Here is a 24471-nt window from a genome sequence, read left to right as displayed (position 1 = left end):
AGGGCAATTGATTATGTTTGCCGCCCAGAAAATGTAATAACGTGACAACATGCGAAGGGGCTGGTTTAGCACAGGGCTAAAATAGCTGGCTTTTCAAGCAGACCAAGGCAGGCCAGCAACACGGTTCAATTCCCATACCGGCCTCCCCAAACAGTCGCCGGAATGTGGCGACTAGGGGCTTTTCACAGTAACTTCATTTGAAGCCTACTTGTGACAATAAGCGATTTTCATTTCATTTTTTTTCACTTGAACAACAACCTGCATTTACATAGCACCTTTTAACATAGTCAAACATCCCAAGGTGCTCCATGGGAGTGTTAACAAACAAAATTTGATAAAAAGCCACATCGGAGATATCAGGACAGATGACCAAATGTTTTGTCAAAGAGGTAGGTTTTGAGGAATATCTCGAATGAAGAGAGGCAGAGAGATTTTGAGAGAAGATGCCAGAGTTCAAAGCCTGGGTGACTGAAACCATGGCCAGCAGTGGAGGAGTAACCAAAATGGTAGAGGTGCTCGAGTTCAGGATTACATTGGGTGTCCTCACCAAAGCCGAAAACACCAGTTCCTTTTGGCAACATTTTGAGTCTCTTCTAGTTTTGGCTGGGCACGCGTGTCAAATATTTTAATGTGCAAAAGTTGCAACTGTCACCATATCCATTAGAATGAATTTCAGGTGATTAACAAATATTTTTACTTTGAAGGGGACAGGTGCCAAACTAACTTTCTACCGATCGAAGGTCAGAGGATTAATGAAACAGATACTTAGAAGATGGGTGCAGCTTTCAACAAAGAGCAAGCCAATAAGTTGAGTGATATGATTTGCTTCTCACAAAAGATATATATATTTTTTATTCTTTTACGGGATGTGGGTGTCGCTGGTTAGGCCATCATTTATTGCCCATCCCTAGTTGCCCTTCAGACGGTGGTGGTGAGCTGCCTTCTTGAACTGCTGCAGTCCCTAAGGTGTAGGTTCACCCACTGTGCTGTTCGGGAGGGAGTTCCAGAATTTTGACCCAGTGACAGTGAAGGAATGACGACGGAATGATGGTACTGCCACACAACATGATAGAGGGTATCCTCAAGATGAAGATGAGACTTTGTCTCCACATGGACTGTGCAGAGGTCACTGCTACCAACACTGGCATGGAAAGATGCATCGGCGGCAGGCAGATTGGTGAGGATGGGGTCAAGTATGTTTTCCCCTCTTGTTTGTTCCCTCACCACCTACTGCAGTCCCAGTCTAGCAGCTATGTCCTTTAGGACCCGGCCAGTTTGGTCTGTGGTGGTACTACCGAGCCACTCATGGTGATGGACATTAAAGTCCTCCACCCAGAGTATTTTGTGCACCTTTGCCACCTTCAGTGCTTCCTCCAAGTGGTGGTTCAACATGGAGGAGTATTGATTCATCAGCTGATGGTGGCCGGTACCTGGTAATCAGCAGAAGGTTTCCTGGCCCATGTTTAACCTGAAGCCATGAGATTTCATGGGGTCCAGAGTCCATGTTGAAGACTCCCAGGGCAGCTCCCTCCCGACTGTCTACCACTGTGCCACCACCTCCGCTGGGTCTGCCCTGCCAGTGAGACAGGACATACTCAGGAATGGTGATAGTGCTGAGATATTATCTGTAAGGTTTGATTCTGTGAGGCCCTGTCAGGCTGTTGCTTGACTAGTCTGTGAGACAGCTCTCCCAACTTTGGCACAAGCCCCCAAATGTTAGTAAGGAGCACTTTGCAGGGTCAACAGGACTGGGTTTGCCGTTACCTCTTCCAGTGCCTTTGTCAATGCAGGGTGGTCTGTCCGGTTTCATCCCTTTTTCGTGGGCGTTATACGTCCTACTGAAATGATTGGGCAGCAGGGTAGCATGGTGGTTAGCATAAATGCTTCACAGCTCCAGGGTCCCAGGTTCGATTCCCGGCTGGGTCACTGTCTGTGTGGAGTCTGCACGTCCTCCCCCTGTGTGCGTGGGTTTCCTCCGGCTGCTCCGGTTTCCTCTCACAGTCCAAAGATGTGCGGGTTAGGTGGATTGGCCATGCTAAATTGCCCGTAGTGTCCTAAAAAGTAAGGTAAGGGGGGGGGGTTGTTGGGTTACGGGTATAGGGTGGATACGTGGGTTTGAGTGGGTTGATCATGGCTCGGCACAACATTGAGGGCCGAAGGGCCTGTTCTGTGCTGTACTATGTACTGTGCTATGTTCTATGTTCTATGATTTGTCAATGTCGCATTTCACATGCATACATCCAATGTCACACCGAATTAATGTTGAATAATTCAACAGGATGGTCAGTTGCATCTTTTTAAAATGGTTTAACAGCAACAAATGATGCTGCAAGTTTGGTCGATCAACAGTTTTCGTAAACATTGGTCTAAAAATTTAGTGCACCTCTGGTTGGAGGAAGTTTAGAAAACGATTATACTCTGTTCTGGACATGGGCACTGTGCTGGTGGGCAAGTCAGAATTGATAACAGGATTTTGTATCCATTTCTAATAGTTGCTCCTCTCACTTTCTGACCCTTGGCTGTCCCTGTTAACCTCCAACAGCAGTTCGGAATTCATTCAGTATAAAATGAAGGCAATAAACCATAGCTTGTTCAGTAGCAGTTATTTTAAAAATATATTACTTACTATTGACATTCTAGTTGCAGTTTCCTACAATCCCATTATGTGACTTCAAAAGTATACATAATCGGAAGATTTACATTTAAATGACATACAGCAGGAAAATACGACTCCACTAGGGTGTTAGTATTTTCACAAAATAATGGCTCTTCAGCCATAGTCCAATGTGAGGTCAGGTCTGCTGGTGATAACTATTTGCTTTTTTTAATTGTGGCTAAGGGGGGGAAAAATAAACTGTTAATTGATGATTGGGAGGCGCTGTTCTTTTCAACTTTGCCTGGTAAATGCCAAGGCAACGCTGGCTTCATTACTTCAGACATGATTTGATTAATTAACAATTATTTCTCGCTTCTCATTATACAGGACGCGTTCATGCCGATATGCTGCTGTGCCCGCACAGGACGCCCTGAGGACCCTCCTCATATGTCCCCCCCCCCCCCCCACACCACCCTCCCCCCTCGTGATTTCAACTGCTGTAATAACAAATCCCTCAGGATAGCTGCATTGTATCATCACAAGCGGTCTGGCTGCATGCTCACAGTAGTGCCCGATTGCTCATGACATCAGATATCAAACACTGAGCAAATCGCACTCCAAGCTTCCTCTCCATCTGTCAGTCTGTCTTCTGCAGCTGAAAGCAGCGAAGCCTCCTGACTCCCCAAGCCTGTGTGTGTGTGTGTGTGTGCAGAGGAAGGGAGCGATGAACCGCGCTTGCTACTTTCTCTTCCTCTTCCCTGCTCTCGCATTCAGCTCGAGGTGGGTGAAATATCCTTTCTTGTCCCCCTCTCGTCGGTGGGTGAACGATCATCGAACCCCGGGGCAGAGCTCAGGGGACGGGAGCTGGTAACAATTCGCGGATGTAACAATGTTGAAACATGCCAGTGATTTGTAACAGTGAGCGGGCGCCCAGCATGTTAATACTCGAGGGCTTTCCTATTCATCGCAAACTTGTTGTAACTGCTTCCTTGTGATCCGGGGGGGGGGGGGGGGAGATTTCCCCTCCGTTATTTCTGAGCATGTACAAATGGAGGGAGGGATACATTTGTATGAGACTTTGTATCGAGATGTACACTAACAGGTTGTGACTATGGAGTGGATGTTTGGCTACCTGGATTCACCCTGATGGGTGAGACTGCTTCGGTCAAGTGAATTGGCAGCGTGCAAGTGTGTCTCAAGTTCCTCAACTTGAGCTGCTCTATCTATTGTCAAACTGTCATGACTTTAACATCCATTCCGTTGAATGCATCCGTCACTGTTGAAATTAATTAGCAATTATCAGCATGTAGGCGGTGGGACGGGAGTGAGTTGATTTTTATCACGATTGGACGGTTCCTTGATCAATCTGTTCTGTGTGTGTAAAGATGCAGCATCCTGGCGTGGTGTGTGCATACAGATGGCTAGTTTCCCGGTCCGTTAGTCAGGCTTTCACTGAATGCAACTGATATCCCTTCTGAACACGGGGCGGTTCATTAAAGTTGCATTGTCTTCAAGCACGGATCAATATTGATGTGTCATCTATCATAACAACAGGAAGGTTGCCGCTGCTTCCCGTGGTGGTCTTGTACAAAGTAACTGCTTTAATTTTAGACACAAGCACCAGGTCACACCTTTTTAAGATACCAAATGAATTATGGATGAAACTGTGTGTGTGTGTGTGTGGGGGGTGGGGGGGATACTGTAGCTTTTCTTGTAATCAGGAAATGTCATTTTACCTTCCAATTGTATCTGTGGTTTCTGGATGTAATATCTTTAAGTTTTGCTGTTTTTTTTGTGAAAATGTTCTTCCAACATGCTTCTGCCCCAAGATATAATGGAGAAATAGGTTTGGAATATTATCATATTCAAAGGCTCTCTTCCCCCATCTTGCACTTTTGCTAGTTTCCCGTCGAGTGGTATGTGTAAAGTGCAGAGTGGTTGCATACTTGGTGATTTTTTTGGTGTTATTGACAGTGTCAATAATAGTCCAGAGTACAGGAGAAGAGAAAGAGATGTAAACTGTTACCCCTTCACCGTGGCCAAACTTGTCTAAACTTCTGGGGTTTTGATGTGTGATTGATTGCCACAATCACCATGAGTGATCGATCTTGCGCCCAAATACAGGAGCTGAGAGCAGGCTAGTCCTTTCAGAACACAGTTAGATCTGCCATCTTATAATTTGGACAGGTAAATTGGCAGGCATGTGTTTCTCTCTTTCTCTCTTCTCTCTCCCCTCCCCCTCCAATTATTTTACTGTTTGCGTTCAGCACTGTATTCTCCATGTGATATTTTGCATGCTATTTCTTGGAGAGCTCGGATACACTTTGTTAGTGAGACTTTCAGCCAAGTTGCAATTGCTTTGCATATACTTAGTATAATTAGGTAGCTGCAGCCTTAATTAGGCAAAATAATTGGACAGAAAGGTTAACTGGACAGAATGTAACAAGCGGGCATGCAAGCCAATGATAATCAAGAAGCAGTTTTTTTTCTGATCATATGCCAATGAGACAGGACAGCACGATCAATCAAATTGCTATTTCCCCCCCCTCATGTCAAAAACTATTCAAGATATAAATATTTAATGCACTTGATGACTGTTCCTTATTTCCTCTTTCAGTTCCTCGTGCTCATTGTTAATTTATTGTCAATAATGGAAAGATTGTCCATTCGGAATAGACAGATATCATGAATGCAGCCTATTGATGATGTCTTGAATTTCTACAAATGCCTGCTTGTGATTCAGTTGAATATCCTTTTTTTTTGAGCATATATTTTGAGCCTCTTTGTTCTCTTAGATATTGGTAATTTTGTGGTCACAGGAACAGTAATAGGCCATTCAGACCCGTTGTGCCATTCTATTTGATCATTTAAAACTATACGACTGGAAGCCTATACGTCTGGAGATTATATACATTAGGTTTAGCCTAATACAAACCAGTAAATCTTTTTCCAGCTCCTGCATGGAAATTAAGTTAATAGTTCGTGAATGAGACTAAAAGTACGTTTTCGTATTGTGCAATATCAGTTCAAGTCTCATTTAATTATTAATAGAGGTTTATAGGGGCTGGTTTAGCTCACTGGGCTAAGTCGCTGGCTTTTAAAGCACGCCAGCAGCACGGTTCAATTCCCATATCAGCCTCCCCGGACAGGCGCCAGAATGTGGCGACTAGGGGCATTTCACAGTAACTTAATTGAAGCCTACTCGTGACAATAAGCGATTTTCATTTCATTTCATTATGAAGAGAGGTTGAGTAGATTAGGATTATTTTCATTAGAAAGACGGAGGTTGACGGGGGACCTCATTGAGGTCTACAAAATCATGAAAGGTATAGACAGGGTGGATAGCAAGAAGCTTTTTCCCAGAGTGGTGGACTCAATTACTAGGGGTCACGAGTTCAAGGTGAGAGGGGAAAAGTTTAAGGGAGATATGCGTGGAAAGTTCTTTACGCAGAGGGTGGTAGGTGCCTGGAACGCATTTCTGGCGGAGGTGGTAGAGGCGGGCATGATAGCGACATTTAAAATGTATCTAGACAGATACATGAATGGGCAGGGAGCAGAGGGATACAGATCCTTAGAAAATAGGTGACAGTTTTAGATAGAGGATCTGAATCGGTGCAGGTTTGGAGGGCTGAAGGGCCTGTTCCTGTGCTGTAATTTTTCTTTGTTCTTTGTTCTAATAGGAGAAACAGTCCATATTTTGATCAGTAAGCATGGTCTATATTGCAATCTTTAATCAAAACCTTAGCTTAATTTCTTGGGGTTTCAGTAAACCAGAGATTGGGTTTTCTTTCAGAAAATCACTACACTAATCTCTGAATCAACAAACTATAAAATAGACTTGTGTTGGAATAGTCAATACCAATCAACTATGACATTATTGTCTTTATATTATGGGTTGTCAACACCATTTTTGGGACATTTTACATGTTCGATAATGCACAAGGAAAATGCTTCAATTAAGTTAATCTGCAAAATATTTTCGATTGGATTGAAGCCAGTAATAAATAATGTCATGCACATTTTTGGATTAATTGACTTGCTGTAAAGTTCTTTTGTGTTTTGTGGTATTATTAATTTGTCAAAGTCCAGCGATAAACCGTGATTGATAATGCTGCCACAAAATGGCAGTGGCACCTATTGACATAGAATATTACTGGTGACTGTCAAAAAGTCAATCCCATGTTACATGAATTGTATTTCTTCCCATGTCTTTGCGGAATAAATAAAATACAGCAATCAAGAATCATCTCACCATGACCAATTACTGAGGCAATAGAGTAGTTCCCCATAGACCACACGCATTTCAGGGAAGTGGGGCCAGCAGGTAAATATTTGCACAATATTAATGGATTGTTTTGTGGAGACTAAGTTAAATTCTGCTGTTACAACCAATCGTACAAAAAAATGAATTAGAAGTATAAATCTCTGGTTTACTGAAACCCCAAGAAATTAAGCTAAGGTTTTGATTAAAGATTGAAATGTAGACCATGCTTACTGATCAAAATATGGACTGTTTCTCCTATTAGAACAAAGAACAAAGAAAAATTACAGCACAGGAACAGGCCCTTCGGCCCTCCAAACCTGCACCGATTCAGATCCTCTATCTAAAACTGTCACCTATTTTCTAAGGATCTGTATCCCTCTGCTCCCTGCCCATTCATGTATCTGTCTAGATACATTTTAATCTTCGAAGCAGACCAGGGTGGGATAGCTTCATCCTGCTGAAATTTCCGCTCTCCCTTCTGGCAATTAAACTGCATCTTTGGCACTAGTGTTGTGCTGATCCTTAGAGCAGAGAAGGCTGAGGAGGGGGCTATGAAGGACATAGAGAGGGTAGATAGGAAAAAAAATGTTTCCCCTTAGAGGCAACAATTATCAGGGGGCATAGATTTAAGGTAATGGGAGGGAATTTGCGGAAAAATATTTTCATCCGCGGGTGGTGGGGATCCAGAGGTGACCGCCTGAATGGATAGTATAAGTGACAACCCTCAACATTTAAGAGGCATATAGATGAGCACTTGAAATGCCATAGCATACAAGGCTATAGACCTCGTGTTGGAAAATGAGAATAGATCGGTACTTGATGGCTGGCAAAGATGTGATTGGCTGAAGGGCCTCATTCTGTGTTGTAAAACATGATGTGAACGCATAGATCCAAAAGAATACATTTGAAATAAATACATTAAATTCAGATGGTCTCGGATTCAGAAACCTAGTTTAAATGGGAAAGAGTGAACTGCCCAATCAGCTATTCTTGACATTGCAAGATCTCTGTGGCAGCCAGTGGCTGATAAACAATAGTGTGCATGTGGATTGTGTTTTGAGTGGATGCATGAATCCCTGACTTTTACACTCCAAACCAATGTAAGCACGTAATACAACTGTGATTAACCAATTCACATGACTCTCAAAATGTACAACTCTAACACAAGTTAGATGCACTTCAGCAGTCAACAGAGATGCTTTGTCACTGTTACCAGCAGCTTTCTTGCAACTAAACAATTACAGTTTGATTAATTCCCTTCTATGTAAAGTAACCAAACAGTATTGATTTTTTTTCTCTCTCTCTGTGCCGTTGCTGTGTAATAAGAATCCTTCATTGCAGGTGCTGAATTGCACTTCACAATCCCCCAGCAAGATTGTTTACTACAGAATTCTTAAATATTTACATATATAAAGATTAGCTGAAAGTGAAAGAAATCTAGCACTTTTTAAAAATTACGATCTTATCCGATTCCTTCCTCATTTGATAGCCCACATCGATCTTCAGTTGGGATGGATTAGGTGTAATCATGTTGACAACCCCTGTCACAAATGCAATTCCATGTTCAGTTTCATAAAAGAGAGAGTTGCTGGGAGGCAAGAATGTCACCGTGTCCTTGATTTACCCAAACGCCGTGCTATTCATGTCCACGAGTGAGCTCAACTCACTCGCTAGTTTATTTTAAAGGGGTATTGATACTGGGCGCAATGAAAATTAAACCCTTCAGGGGGTTGGGGGTGACCGGGGGGGGGGGGGGGGGGGGGGGGTGGTAGCCCCCCCGTCCAGGCTGATTGCGTGAAATGTGAGAGGTTTGAATGGGCCGGTCAAAAGGGCTCGCGTCTTCGCGCATTTAAAGGGGCTGAAGGCCGGCGTGGCAATGCTTCAGGAGACACATCTAAAGATTATAGACCAGACGAGATTGAGAAAGGGTTGGGTTGGTCAGGTGTTTCACTCTGGGCTGGACTCAAAGACCGAGATGGTAGCAATATTGATCTGTAAGCGAGTGGCATTTGAGGCTGGAAGAATTGTGGCAGATAAGGGGGGTAGATAAATGAAAATCGCTTATTGTCACGAGTAGGCTTCAATGAAGTTACTGTGAAAAGCCCCTAGTCGCCTCATTCCGACGCCTGTCCGGGGAGGCTGGTACGGGAATCGAACCGTGCTGCTGGCCTGCTTTAAAAGCCAGCGATTTAGCTCAGTGAGCTAAACCATCCCTTTGTATAATGGTGAGTGGGAAGTTGGAGGGTGTACGGATGGTGCTTGTGAACTGGGACGATGTGGGATTTATGAGGTGGGTGTTAGGCAGGATCCCGGACTTGGAGTCTCACGGCCTGATCATGGGGCGGGGGGGTGGGGGGGGGGGACTTTAACACGGTCATTGACCCCGAACTGGACTGGTCAAAATCCAGGATTGAGAGGAGGCCTGCCGTGGCGAAGGAGTTGAGCACATCTCTGAGAATTTCTTATAAAATTCCACCAGGTAACCGTCGGGCCCCGGAGCCTTGCCCGACTGCATGCCCTCCAGTCCTTTAACAATTTCCTTTGCCTCAATCGCGGCCCCCAGCCCCTCCACCAGGTCCTCCTCCACCCTTGGAATCCTCAACTGATCTAAGAATTGCTTCATCCCTTCTGCTCTAGCTGGGGTTCCGACTCATATAATTTGCTATTAAATTATTTAAAAACTTTGTTCACCCCCCCCTGGATCCAAGACCATGTTACCCTCCCTATTCTTTACTCTCCCAATCTCCCTGGCCGCTTCTCTCTTCCTAACCTGGTGCACCAGCATTCTGCTTGCCTTTTCCCTGTACTCGTAAACCGCCCCCCTTACCCTCCTGAACTGCTCCACCGCCCCCCCCGTGGTCAACAACTCAAACTCCGCCTGTAGCTTCTGACACTCCCACAGAAGCCCAACGTCCGGGGCCTCCACATATCTCCTATCCACTCGAAGTATCTCCTCCACTAATCTCTCCCTCTCTGCTCATTCCACCTTTTCTCTATGGGACAGAATCAAAATTAGTTCCCCTCTTACATGCTGCCTTCAGAGCCTCCCAAACCGTCGCTGCTGATACCTCTCCCGTGTCATTTGTTTCCAGGTAAATCTGGATGGACTTATTCATCTGCCCGGAGACCACTTCATCTGCTAACAGCCCCACATCTAGTCTCCACAACGGGCGCTACCCTCTCTCCTCACTCAACCGCAAATCCACCCAATGCGGGGCATAATCAGAGACTGCAATTGCCGAATATTCCGTCCCTGCTACCTTCAAAATCAGCGCCCTGCTCAGAACAAAGAAATCAATACAGGAGCAAACTTTATGGACATGAGAAAAAAAACAAAACTCCTTCGCCCTCAGCCGCTCGAATCTCCACGGGTCGACACCCCCCATCTGCTCCATAAAACCCCTCAACTCCTTCGCGGCTAATATAGCGATGATTAGGAAGTGGGTGATGGGGGAGGGGTCGGTTTGGGAGCGGATGGAGGCGGCGTCATGCAAAGGCACCAGTTGGGGAGCATTGGTAACGGCACCTCTGCTGTTCTCGTCGGCCCGTCTGCCGTTCTTGTCGGCCCATTACTCTACCAGCCCGGTGGTGGTGGCGGCACTGAGAATCTGGGGGAAATGGAGGAGGTATAAGAAGGTTGGTCTGGACCCCGATTTGCAATAACCACAGGTTCGCTCCGGGCAGGATAGATGGCGGGTTCTGGAGCTTGCCGAGAGCAGGAATTAGAAGGATGGGAGTTTTCCCAGTCAGCAGTTGCTGGAGGATAAGTTCAAGCTGCCACAGTGGGATACGGGATAGAGTAGTGTACCTGGGTGGGAGAGGGGATGGTGTCAGATGTCTACCAGGAGTTGTTGGAGACGGAGGAAACCCCGGTGGAGGAACTGAGGTGCGAGTGGGAGGAGGTGTTAGGTGGAGAGTCAGAGGCGGGTCTGAGGGCAGACGCCCAAAGCAGGGTTAATTTCTCCTCATCATTTGTCAGGCTCAGTCTAATACAGTTTAAATTAGTGCACCGAGCTCACATGATGGCGGCGAGGATGAGCAAGTTTTTCGGGGTAGAGGAGAGATGTGCAAGGTGTGCGGGAAGTCCAGCAAACCATGTCCACGTGTTTTGAGCATGCCCGAAGCTTAGAGGGTTTTGGAAGGGTTTTGCTGTCGCGATTTTTGGAGTGTCAGAAGATCCGGGAGTTCAGGGGCTGAAAGAGGCCGACGTCCTGGCCTTTGCCTGGCCTTTGCCTCCATGGTAGCCCGGAGACGGATCCTTTTAATGTGGAGGGACTCGAAGCCCCCAAGTGTGGCGACTTGGGTCAGTGACATGGCTGGGTTTCTCAGGCTGGAGAAAATAAAGTTTGCCTTGAGAGGGTCAATGCTGGGGTTCTCTCGGAGGTGGCAGCCATTCGTCGACTTTCTCGGGGAAAATTAAAATGTCGGCAGAAGCAGCATTCTGAAGGGGGGGGGGGTAGGTGCAATATGGTCGAGGGATGTACAGAAGCTGTTGAGTGGGAAATGTCTATTTTACCACGTTGTTGTTTTTGTTATTATTATTGCTTTTGTTATTGTTATAAAAATTTTGCAAATACTTCAATAAAAATATTTTAAAAAAACATAGAAGACATGAGTCTCCAAGCGCATTGCTATCTCTGGTTTTCAGTCAATGGTCTTCAGGCTACAGTGAGCAGGAACCTTGGTGTTTGTGGCTAACAGGACAATACAGTGGAAAGTAAGATTCAGCACAAATTTTATGTTTTTAAAAAAACTTTTCTGCAGAAGCCTTGGTTTTGTTTTTTTGGCAGGAACAGACTTTACTGCTTTACCTCTTTGCGGGAAGAATATTAATCACCGCTCTGTACAATCTCAGGACTTTCACCAAGTAAATGTAGCTGATTGGGTGCAAGTTAATAAAAGGCCCTCAATCAGATTACAACAGGAATCGGCAACATTGCAGGTGCATATCGCAACATGAATTCTGAAGGCCCCCTGACACCCACAATGTGATCCGTCCGTCCCTGGAGTTTGGTCGGAGCTGCTGGAGGCGTCACCACGGTTACTATTGGCCATCCAGCCAGCACCGTCCGTGTGGCCTAGATTGCCACAGAATAGAAAGGGTTGAATTACATTAAAAGTTGCTCCCGCGGAAGTCTTGGCTTGAGATGAACACTGGCTCGGCCCAGAGATTACAAAAAAACACAACATCGCTCCTGCACACAAAATGCTCAGCACTGATTTTCTGTCAATGAAGCATGCATTTTTTCATCAGCTTACGATAAGACTTTTGATTATTGCATATCCAGTAGAGTACAACATTGACTGGCTGAGCTTGAGTGATTGCAACTGCCATGCGTTTTTCCAATTGCTCCTGAAACGTATGTGCCAACTTGTCCCGGGAACTTCTAATCAGCAAGGAGCATCATCGAAGTTTCAGCTGGTACCGATTGTTATAAATGTGGTGGTGTTTGTTTTTGTTCTGTTTGTCAAAATGTAATGAGCTTGAGTAAAATTCAAAATTAGAAATTAACAGTTCGAATCGGGAAGACCTTCAGTGGCTGACAGGGATAGGCTCCCAAAGAAACTTGAATCTTGAAGTAGTGAAGGCTTTCAGGCTGCAGAAGTGAGAGGAATGAGCACGGCAGTGGACAGGTAGAAATCTACTGCCTTGGTGATGGACAGGCTGCGAAGCTGGAAGCTCAGAATTGCTCACCCTCTGATTTCAGTCTCGATGAACAGTCCGGGCAGATGTTGTTGGAGTAAAATTACTTTGACTGGACCCCAATCCAATGGTTTTGGTTTTCTAATGTTCGACTGAAAGACGTTTAGGCGACACGGTAGCACAGTGGTTAGCACTGTTGCTTCACTGTGCCAGGGTCCCAGATTTGATTCCCAGCTTGGGTCACTGTGCGGAGTCTGCCCGTTGTCCCCGTGTTTGTGTGCGTTTCCTCCGGGTGCTCCCGTTTCCTCCTACAAGTCCTGAAAGATGTGCTGTTAGGTGAATTGGGCATTCTGAATTCTCCCTCAGTGTACCCGAACAGGTGCCGGAATGTGGCGACGAGGGGATTTTCACAGTAACTTCATTGCAATGCTCATGTAAGCCTACTTGTGACAATAATACATTTTATTCCATGACTTCATTCTGGCAACAGAGAGGTTTGTGGAATTATAGAATCATAGAATTTACAGTGCAAAAAGAGGCCATTCGGCCCATTGAGTTTGTACCAGCCCTTGGAAAGAGCACCTTACCAAAGCCCATGATTCCACCCTATCCCTGTATCCCAGTAACACCACCTAACCTTTTGGACACTAATGGGCAATTTAGCGGGGTTGATTCACCTAATCTGCACATCGGTGGACCGTGGGAGGAAACCGGAGCACCCGGAGGAAACCCACGCAGACACGGGGAGAACGTGCAAACTCCACACAGACAGTCACCCGGGGCTGGAATTGACCCATGGATCCTGGAGCTGTGAGGCAGTAGTGCTAACCACTGTGCCACCGTGCTGACCTTTTCTTTTATTTCATCGAGCTTGGTGACAGCAAGGTAGATCTTGGCCTTGGGCATTTAGAAGGCCATTAGGGGAGAAACTGGATAGCTTTTCCCTCTTAGCACAACAAAGTCTCGTCGCACTGAAACAATCGGATCAGGATCTAATTTTAAATTAGATCACTGAGCAATGGTTGCATTTTGTGCATCTTTGGGTATGTAGTTGATGAAGGGGACATGAATGTTTGTGTAACAATCCTCACAACCCTCATGCTCGGTGCTGGGAGGGGTTGGCAGGTGATCAGTAAGTAATGGTTTACTGTGGAACCAGGAGGAACTCTACATTCGGGTAATTGTATTTTCTCTCGAAATTGAATTTTCTTTTCTTGTTGATGCTGACGCCTTTACGGCCACAAGTCAACAGTTATCCTAAATGCAGCTTTATTCCGAGCAGCTCACTTGAGGGCAAGGGTCCAAAACCAAGCATTGAATCCTCAATTTGCACATCCGGAGTCTAAATAACTTTGTTTGTTTTGGGCAAAGATGTTTAAACTTGAACCTTTACCAAAATACCAAGTGACTCACTTCAGCACACATACTATTCAGATACCTTATTGGAAACTTGGGTGCTTATGACTTATTCGATCAGTGTTTGTGAAGACATCTGAAAGATGACAGTGCAGGAGACATCACTGCCAGAGATATGCTGAATTTATTTCAAAAAACGCTTCATTTCTGACAAATGGAGTCACTCAAAAGCATTTTCTTAGCAATGTTGAAGTACTGTACAACCATGGCATACAGTGGTCAGCACTGCTGCCTCACAGCACCAGGGACCCAGGATCAATTCTGACCTCGGGTGGAGTTTGCACTTTCTCCCCGTGTCTGCGTGGGTTTCATCCGGGTGCTCCCGTTTCCTCCCACAGTCCAAAGGTGTGCAGCTTAAGTGGTTTGGCCACACCAAATTGCCTCTTTTACATATAGAATTTAAAGTGCAGAAGGAGGCCATTCAGCCCATCGAGCCTGCACTGGCTCCTGGAATGACCACCCTACCCAAGGTCAACACCTCCACTCTATCCCCATAACCCAGTAACCCCACCCAACACTAAGGGCAATTTTGGACACTAAGGGCAATTTATCATGGCCAATCCACCTAACCTGCACATCTTTGGACTGTGGGAGGAATCCGGAGAACCCGGAGGAAACCCACGTACACACAGGGAGGATGTGCAGACTCCGCACAGACAGTGACCTAAGCCAGGAATCGAACCTGGGACCCTGGCGCTGTGAAATGATTGTGCTATCCACAATGCTACCGTGCTACCGTCTTGGCGTCTAACAATCTGCAGGCCAGTAGGGTTACGGGGATAGGGCGGGGGAGTGAGCCTAGATAGGGTACTCTTTCAGTGGGCCGGTGCAGACCCGATGGGCCGAATGGCCTCCTTCCGCACTGGAAGAATTCTCTAACAATAAACTGATGCTCTTGCCCTGTTTATTTTCAGTTTAGCTTGACTTCATGTCGATTTGGCCTCCTTCTGCACGGTAGGAATTCTATGGTTCGAACCAAAATGTTTCAGTTGAGCAAAGGTGAACAGCTGATGAAAAATGGAAGTAAAATACTCCAGCAACTTGGCAATGGCATAATGAGAACAAAATGCAATTAAAATTATTCATTTAATGGGCAACACTTGATAGATTAGATTTAATTAGAAAAATGCCAGCCTCAATACCCTTTTTGAAACAATCTACCCTCCATCCTTTTATTTCTGGTGTGTTGTTTTAAGCTGCTGATGAGGGAAATTGATTTGGCAAGTTACTGAGCATAACCGAGTGAGCTGGCTGATAATGTCAGTGGAGATATGCAGTAATTAACAGGGGTGCTTTAACTCCAACTGTGCCTGTTAAATGTGCCTGTTAAATGTTAAATGTATCTCCCTCGCACCGTTGAGCTGAATAGCCCCTTGTATCAGATCCTCTGAAAGAAAATAGCAACTACTAATCCATTTTCTAATAAATCCAGTATATCTCTATCCTTACCACCTTCCCTGGGCTACATTCCCCTATTGATATGAACTCTCAAAACATTACAGCTAATGATCATTTGGTATAAATCCAGGACGTTACCAATAGTTGTGCTGCATATCGCAAAACACAGGCATGTCCAACCTTTTTGTCTGGGGGGGGGGGGGGGGGGGGGTCACTTTTTTACTCACTCCCAAGAGGCCAGTGTTCACTTTAAGATGAGGATTGGCACAACATTTAAGCATGATATTTTTTAAAAAGCTGATGTGTGAAAAGAAATAACTTTCTGAGCAAAATAATAAGATGCCATTCTCTCTCTCTCTCACACTCTCTCACACTCTCTCTCACACTTTCTCTCACACTCTCTCTCTCTCTCTCTCTCACACACTCTCTCACACTCTCTCTCACATTCTCTCACTCTCTCACTCTCTCTCTCACTCTCTCTCTCACTCTCCTCTCCTCTCCTCTCCCACTCTCTCTCACTCTCTCACTCTCTCACACACTCTCTCACTCTCTCTCACACACACACATTCTCTCTCGTGTGCATGCACACAATATTTATCATTAACCTTGTAAGAATGGTCAGCCCTGTTTGATGGGTAATATCAGTCGCATTAGGTCCGTCAGGCATCTGGATATTTACAGTAAAAGGGATGTCTAACCGACATGGTTGGACATTCAATGCTCTGGTTTTGCGAAGACAAATTTGATTGACCAGTGCTGGAATCTCAGCTGAAAATCCACCTATTGTAACGTTCAGGGACTTTGCCCTCGCTCTCCCACACCCCTATTCACCATCTGTTATGTATCAGAGAATACATTCCTGCTGGTAAACCGTCCTGTGATGAGAAACACACTTTAACAAACCTCTGATTGTGTTTGAAAGAATCCAGGGTGTGGGACCTCTTGTACCTTTTCCACTTTTGCAGCAACAAAGGACCCGTGCTCTTATTTTCCCATTTGTACTGTTTTTCATTCTGGGCCTCATTGTTCACCTACCCTCACTAAATTGGCAGGAGATGGGGTGCAGTGAGATGTGATGTGAGGCCTGGAGCAAGGCCTGAGGCTTAGCAGTGCACAAACTCTGCTGCACCCATGAGGGCTGTGGGAAACAGTGGGAGCCAGGGGGGGAATGTGAGACACGAGCCGGGGAAAGTATGGAGATAGCCTGCGGGTTCAGGGTGGAAGTATGGCTCCCATGTTCCTCACGGTCTCTTTCCTCACATATTCACAGCTGTGGTGATAAGCCTGTAAGCAATATTGTAGATAGCTAGTGATGTGACCTCCAACCAGCAGGTGGCGATACAGACCCACCATGCGTTTTCCAGACAGGGGTCATGTGACAAGGCACCTGGTTATAAGCTGCGGGCTCATCCGGTGATCGGCAGACGGATGTAAGATGTACAAGTGGACAGTCGTGCATCGGTGTAATTCCAGAGGAGTACAAAGAAACTCCACGATAACTTGCTCTGTAACAGATTGCTATCTTGCCAGGTGTGATTCAAAAAATATCCTGATTTGGACAAGTCACAAATTGCTCGGTAGACACCGAAAACAACAACAGCTATCAGTGTTCGCTGTTCATCCAATCACAGTCTATTTGTCCCTTTTTGTTTGCATTCACCAATCAACAGTGAATGTGGGAGAGACGCGAGATGTGGTTGCAGAAAGCTTCAGTTTTTACTTAATTGGTCTTACTGACGGTTTGAGGAGTGGCTGCGTAGGCCGTATGGAGGGATTGCCGTAGGCTGCTGGTTGGACAAGTTTGGTTTTCAAAAAAAAGCATTTGTGTCTAAAACTCCCTGATCTAAACAGGAGTATTGGTGGTTGGCAAATAGTTAAAATAGTGCAGTTCTGGTTCCCACTGATTTCCAGTGTTAATGGTGGGTGAAGCCAGCTGGAGTGTCATTGGCATCTCGTTAATCAATACAAATTAGAGTGGCATGGCATGAGTGGAACCCTGGTAAATTCCAAACCGTTCCTGACTGACAAACCTTTTGGAAAGCCAGTGAGGCTCTTTAATGAACCTGGACTGCTACTCCAGGCATCACAAGGTAAATCTGGGCCTCTTGCTGCTCCAGACACCATGGGTGGAATTCTCCGACCCCACGCAGGGTCGGGGAATTGCCCGGGGCTGGCGTAAATCCCGCCCCTGCCGTGGCCGGGATTCTCCGCCACCCGGGAATCGGCGGGAGCGGGAATCACGCCCCGCCGATCGGCGTGTCCCCCGCGGCGATTCTCCGGCCTGCGATGGGCCGAAGTCCCGTTTAACCCACCTCTGTGCCGGCGGGAGTGGCGGCGTGAGCGGGCCCCCGGGGTCCTGGGGTGGGGGGCGCGGGGCGATCGGACCCCGGGGGGGTGCCCCCACGGTAGCCTGGCCTGCGATCGGGGCCCACCGATAGGCGGGTGGGCCAGTGCCGTGGGGGCACTCTTTTCTTCCGCCACCGCCATGGCCTCCACCATGGCGGAGGGGGAAGAGACCCCCCTTACCGCGCATGCGCCGGTGGTGACGTCAGCGGCCGCTGACGCCCCGGCGCATGCGCGGACTCACGCCGGCCGGCAAAGGCCTTTCGGCCAGCCCCGGCGCCAGCCGGCGGGCGCCAAAGGTCGTTGGTGCCGGTTTTGGTGTCAGTCGGGGTAGCGGGAGCCACTCCGGCGCGGGCCTAGCCCCAAAAGGTGCGGAGAATTCCGGACCTTTGGGGAGGCCCGACGCCGGAGTGGTTGGCGCCACTCCGCTACGCCGGGACCCCCCACCTCGCCGGGTAGGGGAGAATTTCGCCCCATGCCTCCACCCCTCACTCCACAGTCCCCAACCCCTTCCTCAGTGTCAAGTCCCTTGCAATACCATTCCCCCTCGTCTTAGTTGCTCCCAGCACCTTTTCACCTGATACCCCCTGACCATCTGGACACGTAATTTCCGTTCCGCTCCACTGGACGACTCCTGCTGTCCACCAGAAATGGTCAAGTTCCTGATTGGCTTCAAAGAAGCATACCCCTGTTTAAAATCTGCCAAGGTCCCAGTTCAAATTACTACATTGACATTAGCTAGGGATCAGCCACTTGGTGCTTAACGCACCTAGAATTTGTAGGAAAATATCTGTTAGACTTCAAAGGTCAGACAGGCAATCTGTCTTTTCACGTTTGCAGCTCATTCGGTCAAATAGAATTTGTGAAATAGCAGAAAATGACAGCGAAGTGATACATTGCTGAATATTTATAATGTGACTGACTGACTGGGTAGACAGGTTTCAATTGAACCAGCAGCAAATTAGTCTTGACAATCAAGACTAAGCACGAATGAGAATGAATGATTGTCAGTAAACCATGGACAAGTAGGTGAAGGATAGTAGGTCAAACACAAGTTATCTGAGGGTAGAGTGACAAAGTAACATTTCTAACATATCTAACATTAAAAAAGTCACAATGGAGTTACTGGAGAGAATTCTTCGAGACAGGATCTACTCCCATTTGTAAGCAAGTGGTCGTACTAGCGAGAGGCAGTACGGTTTTGTGAAGAGGAGGTCGTGTCTCACTAACTTGATAGAGTTTTTCAAGGAGATCACAAAGGTGATTGATGCAGGTAGGGCAGTGGATGTTGTCCATATGGACTTCAGTAAGGCCTTTAACAAGGTCCCTCATGACAGACTGGTACAAAACGGCTGGGCAGCACGGTAGCATTGTGGATAGCACAATTGCTTCACAGCTCCAGGGTCCCAGGTTCGATTCCGGCTTGGGTCACTGTCTGTGCGGAGTCTGCACGTCCTCCCCGTGTGTGCGTGGGTTTCCTCCGGGTGCTCCGGTTTCCTCCCGCAGTCCAAAGATGTGCAGGTTAGGTGGATTGGCCATGATAAATTGCCCTTAGTGTCCAAAATTGCCCTTAGTGTTGGGTGGGGTTACTGGGTTATGGGGATAGGGTGGAGGTGTTGACCTTGGGTAGGGTGCGCTTTCCAAGAGCCGGTGCAGACCCGATGGGCTGAACGGCCTCCTTCTGCACTGTAAATTCTATGATAAAAGGTGAAGTCACACGGGATCAGAGGTGAGCTGGCAAGGTGGATATAGAACTGGCTAGTTCATAGGAGGCAGAGAGTAGCAATGGAAGGGTGCTTTTCTGATTGGAGGGCTGTGACTAGTGGTGTTCCGCAGGGATCAATGCTGGGACCTTTGCTGTTCGTAGTATATACAAATGATGTGGAGGAAAATGTGATTAGTAAGTTTGCAGACGACACAAAAGTTGGTGGAATTGTGGCTAGAGATGAAGACTGTCCGAGGATACAGCAGGATTTAGATCGTTTGGAGACTTGGGCGGAGAGATGGCAGATGGAATTTAATCCGGACAAATGTGAGGTAATGCATTTTGGAAGGTCTAATACAGGTAAGGAATATACAGTCAATGGTAGAACCCTCAAGAGTATTGACAGTCCGAGAGATCTAGGTGTACAGGTCCACAGGTCACTGAAAGGGGCAACACAGGTGGAGAAGGTAGTCAAGAAGGCATACGACATGCTTGCCTTCATTGGCCGGGGCATTGAGTATAAAAATTGGCAAGTCATGTTGCAGCTGTATAGAACCTTAGTTAGGCCACACTTGGAGTATAGTGTTTAATTCTGGTCGTCACACTACCAGAAGGATGTGGAGGCTTTAGAGAGGGTGCAGAAGAGATTTACCAGGAAGTTGCCTAGTATGGAGGGCATTAGCGATGAGGAGAGGTTGAATAAACTCGGTTTGTTCTCACTGGAATGACGGAGGTTGAGAGGTGACCTGACAGAGGTCTACAAAATTATGAGGGGCATAGACAGAGTGGATAGTCAGAGGCTTTTCCCCAGGGTAGAGGGGTCAATTACTAGGGGGCATAGGTTTAATGTGCGAGGGGCAAGGTTTAGAGGAGATGTACGAGGCAAGTTTTTTACACAGAGGGTAGTGGGTGCCTGGAACCCGCTGATGAGGAGGTGGAAGCAGGGACGATAGTGACGTTTAAGGGGCATCTTGACAAATACATGAATAGGATTGGAATAGAGGGATACGGTCCCCGGAAGTGCAGAAGCTTTTAGTTTTGACGGGCAGCATGGTCGGCGCAGGCTTGGAGGGCCGAAGGACCTGTTTCTGTGTTGTACTTTTCTTTGTTCTTTGTTTGTTCTTTATAGACATATTCATGTTGGTATTGTTGGTGATTGGGAAATCCCATCACTGGATCTAGAAAGCAGGAGCTGACCCTATTTTGGGCTTTTGATGCTATTTGGTTTGGCTTTTGTCTGCCAGCAGCCAATGGGGTGCCACCAGTGCCTCTGTCCAATTGGGGATGGTGGCCTGCCCCCTAGCGGGTTCCCAGCCCAGTCAAGAGGGACAACTATTCTGCCAGAGCTCGGTGACTCCCCCTCTCCTCGTCACCAATCGCTTGGACCTGCCCCTCAGGCCCCAGCTTCTCACACATTTACCCCCCCCCCCCCCCCCTTTGAGGACGCCCTGCCGCTGAGGTGTCCTCACCGTGGAGCTCTAACTTCAGCAATGGCCACTGTTGGCTGTGGTAGCCCTCTGCCTGGGCTGGCAACGCTCAAGTGGACAGGCATCCATAACAGCACTGTGGGTGTACCTATAACACATGGACTGCAGCGGTTAGACAGGAGCTCACCTTGTCGAGGGCAGCCAGCCCAGCCAGCGATGTCCACATTTCTTGAGTGAATTCTTTTTTAAAGAAGGATGAATGGGCAGTCTCCCGATGTGACGACAGTTCCTCCCATCAAATGTCCCATGGAGGGGTGGGAACTGGCCATAAATTGGAAGTGGCTGAACTGGCACTGACAATGTGGCATGGTGCCACGAAGACATCAGGCTCTGCTCCCCGTGCCGTTTGAGGAGCAGATGGCAAATCAGCATTTGTTGTGAACTTGTAATTTTAAATTACCAAATCAAGATATTGACCATCCAACCTTATGTAAATAAAGGTAGACAGGAAATACACCTGCTACCTTTTACCCAATTGACATTTGTCTGTGACAATCACCGTAAGCTCGTCCCAGGTTGCGTTATTTCCCTTGGGGCACCGCTCCTGATTTTGACCCATTTTGAATTTGGTGCTCGAGGGTTGTCACCACCCTCCTCCCTATCCTCCATGTTGCCAAGTTGTTCTCGATCCACTTGCACGAATATACAACCCAGGAGCGGGAGTTGGCCACTCTGAGCACCCCCCCCCCCACCACACACGGAGCCTGCTCTGCCATTGAATTAGATCATGGCTGATCTGATTGTAACCTCAACACCTGCCTATCCCCGGTCACCTGTTACTGTTTCATCCCCCCCCCCCCCCCCCACCTCCACCTCCCCCCCCCCCCTCCCGCACCTGATTATTAAAAATCTATCTACCTCTGCCTTGTAAATATTCAAAGATTCTAATAAGAGTACCCAATTTCTTTTTCCAATTTAATGTGGCCAATCCGCATTGCTTGCATATCTTTTTGGGTTGTGGGGGTGAGACCCATGCAAACAAGGGGAATGTCCATTGCCTTTTTTAAGGAAGAGTTCCACCGACTAAACTTCCTGAGAGAACAAAAATTATTCTCATTGCAGTCTTAAACATTGATTATCATAGAATTTACAGCGCAGAAGGACGCCATTTGGCCCATCGAGTCTGCACTGGCTCTTGGAATGAACACCCTACCCAAGGTCAACACCTCCATCCTATCCCCATAACCCAGTAACCCCACCCAACACTAAGGGCAATTTTGGACACTCAGGGCAATTTATCATGGCCACTCCACCTAACCTGCACATCTTTGGACTGTGGGAGGAATCCGGAGCACCCGGAGGAAATCCACGCACAGACGGGGAGGATGTGCAGACTCCGCACAGACAGTGACCCAAGGCGGATTCGAACCTGGGACCCTGGAGCTGTGAAGCAATTGTGCTATCTACAATGCTACCGTGCTGCTAAACAGGTGACTCTTTCCAACCATTTCCCCCCCCACTTATTATTAAACAGTGACAAGAGGAAACATTTGCTCAATGTCAAGGCCTCTCACTCCATGTGTTGCTGTGTTGGCTTGAATTCTGTATGTTGTGTTTCTGCCTTTCCTGCACTCTGACCGTGTCTCCCACCCGAGTGTTGTAGGGAATACTGGAGACAATGGCGCTGAACAAATTGATGGGATTAATGGAAAAAATGGAAAATATGAAGGGCAATGTAGGAGAACAAGTTGTGAAGACAAGAAAATTAAACAGTAAGTGAAGTGTACAGTGATAGAAAATAACAAAGAGTGAGGAAAGAAGTGAAAGATGAGAAGAAGAGTGGGGAAGACAAACTGGAGGAAGAAAAAATATGGAAAATAAATTCTGCTGATGTCGAGGAACAAGAATAAGGCCAAAGAGGTGCAGGTTGACCATTCAAAATTTCCCCTTTGTGTCCAGGGAGGTTCAGGTTGGGTTTGGGGTTACGGGGATGGGGGAGCGGGGGAGGGGTGGGGGGTTGGGGGGGGGGGGGGGAGTAGGCATGTGTAAAGTGCTCATTCGAAGCGCCGGTGCAGACTCGATGGGCTGAATAGTCTCCGCCTGCACTGTAGGGATTCTATAAAGAGGGGGCAGAAGAAGAAGGAAAGGGGAAGAATAAATAGTCGGAGAAAGGAATGTACGAAAAGAGGAAACAAGTGGACGGGGGAAACGAGAAGTAAAGTATGAAGAGAGGAAGAAACTTGAACTGGAGAGAAAGGAAAGTGAGTATGGAAAAAGTGAAGGAAGGAAAAGCGGAGGAGAGAAAAAGGGAACAGCGGTTTAAGACCGAGAGGAAAAAGCACAAGGGGAGAAAAGAGTGAATGGGGTGAAATGGAAGTGAAGAGAGAGAGAGAGAGACCAGTGGAAAGCAGGGAGCATGTCATAGCTGAGCCAGAAGTTAATGTGATTGTTGTTTTGCAGGTAATGAGGGTTGGTTCAGCTCAGTTGGCTGGACAGCTGTTTATGATACATCGCGGGTGTAACTCCCCTACCAGTTTGAGGTTATTCCATGAAGCCCTCGCCTGAGGTATGGTGATCCTCCAGTTAAACCCACCAGCCAATTCTTCTGCACCCTCCACCCCATAGAAAGGCTAAGCAACCTTTGGTCACCTGGGACTATGGTGGCTTTGCTAGTTTACTTTATTGCAGTTAAGTTGCAGAATGTGAAAGATAATCACAGCGCCCTTCTGATCCCAGTGAGGAAGCAACTCTCTCGGACCATGTCGGACCACCGATCTTTACTCCCTTCAAACATGGTTTCCACAGGGAGTGTGGCAGTGCTGAATTTGCCGTGTAATCTCCAGATTAAGATCAGACACGAAAGTTCAGTACCTTCCCTTGATGTCACTGTGTGTGTGTGTGTTATATTTTTCATTTAACAGCGGGATTGATAGCAATGCGAAATAAAATCCCAGGAAGTTTACATGGTGGCAGGGAAGCACAGGGTCGCTGACTAAATTTAATATGCTGTCAATTACCTCCTTTTGAATGAAGCAAGGTTCTTCTTCATTGGTGGCTGGGAGTTAGCCAAATTGCCTTGAACATGCTGTCTGTGCATCCGCAAAATGACAGGACCCTTAAGGCTTGGTTATGGATTGCAAACCCATTTGTGAGAATAGTACAGCCTCTTGAGATCTGGGCTACAATATCCAGGCAGCTGAAAAGGAAAACAAAGTGTACTTTCTTTTAATATGCTTAATCTGTATTAAGGGGTGGGTTCTTTTAAAGATCATCTGCTATAAATGTCAACAATATTTAATGCCACACTGTCTCCTACATTGGTAGCTTTGCCAAAACAAACAATCAATTATATTTATGGCCATTCAATAAAATGTATAGAAGATAAAACATTCACTTCATTGCACCCTTGGATTTATGTCAGCATGCATCATCTTCATTTAATTTCATTAGTATTATTCCAACCTAATTCAATTAAATGAAGCAGCTTGTGGACTAACAAACTAATATTTTCCGAAATAAATGTTAGTACAAATTAATTTGTGTCAGTTCCTGTTAGCTGTGCTGATTCAACCTTTGTGCCTCAAGATTTACGGGTAATTCTTTTTGAATAATTCGCAAAATTCCATTCTTTGCTCACTGTTACATTTAACGCTTAAAAACTTTTGGGAAAAGGCTGAC

General features: G+C 46.6%; 1 protein-coding gene across 5 annotated transcripts in view; it reads left to right on the top strand.

Annotated features, from left to right (window-relative positions):
- Positions 1-3125: 3125 nt before the first annotated feature.
- Positions 3126-24471, top strand: part of luzp2 (leucine zipper protein 2) — a 373042-nt gene continuing 351696 nt past the window's right edge. Inside the window, exon 1 of one of the 5 annotated variants that reach the window (XM_038808327.1) lies at positions 3126-3376. In XM_038808327.1, the coding sequence (XP_038664255.1) occupies positions 3321-3376 (56 nt within the window). In that variant the 5' untranslated portion in view covers positions 3126-3320. The remainder of the gene's footprint in view (positions 3377-24471) is intronic. The other 4 variants (XM_038808328.1, XM_038808326.1, XM_038808324.1 and 1 more) reach the window with 4 other exon arrangements.

Source organism: Scyliorhinus canicula, chromosome 9, assembly GCF_902713615.1.
Source record: "Scyliorhinus canicula chromosome 9, sScyCan1.1, whole genome shotgun sequence".
Classification (NCBI taxonomy): Eukaryota; Metazoa; Chordata; class Chondrichthyes; order Carcharhiniformes; family Scyliorhinidae; genus Scyliorhinus; species Scyliorhinus canicula.
The sequence above is the reverse complement of the archived record's forward strand: the minus strand, read 5'-3'. Positions and strand labels throughout refer to the sequence as shown.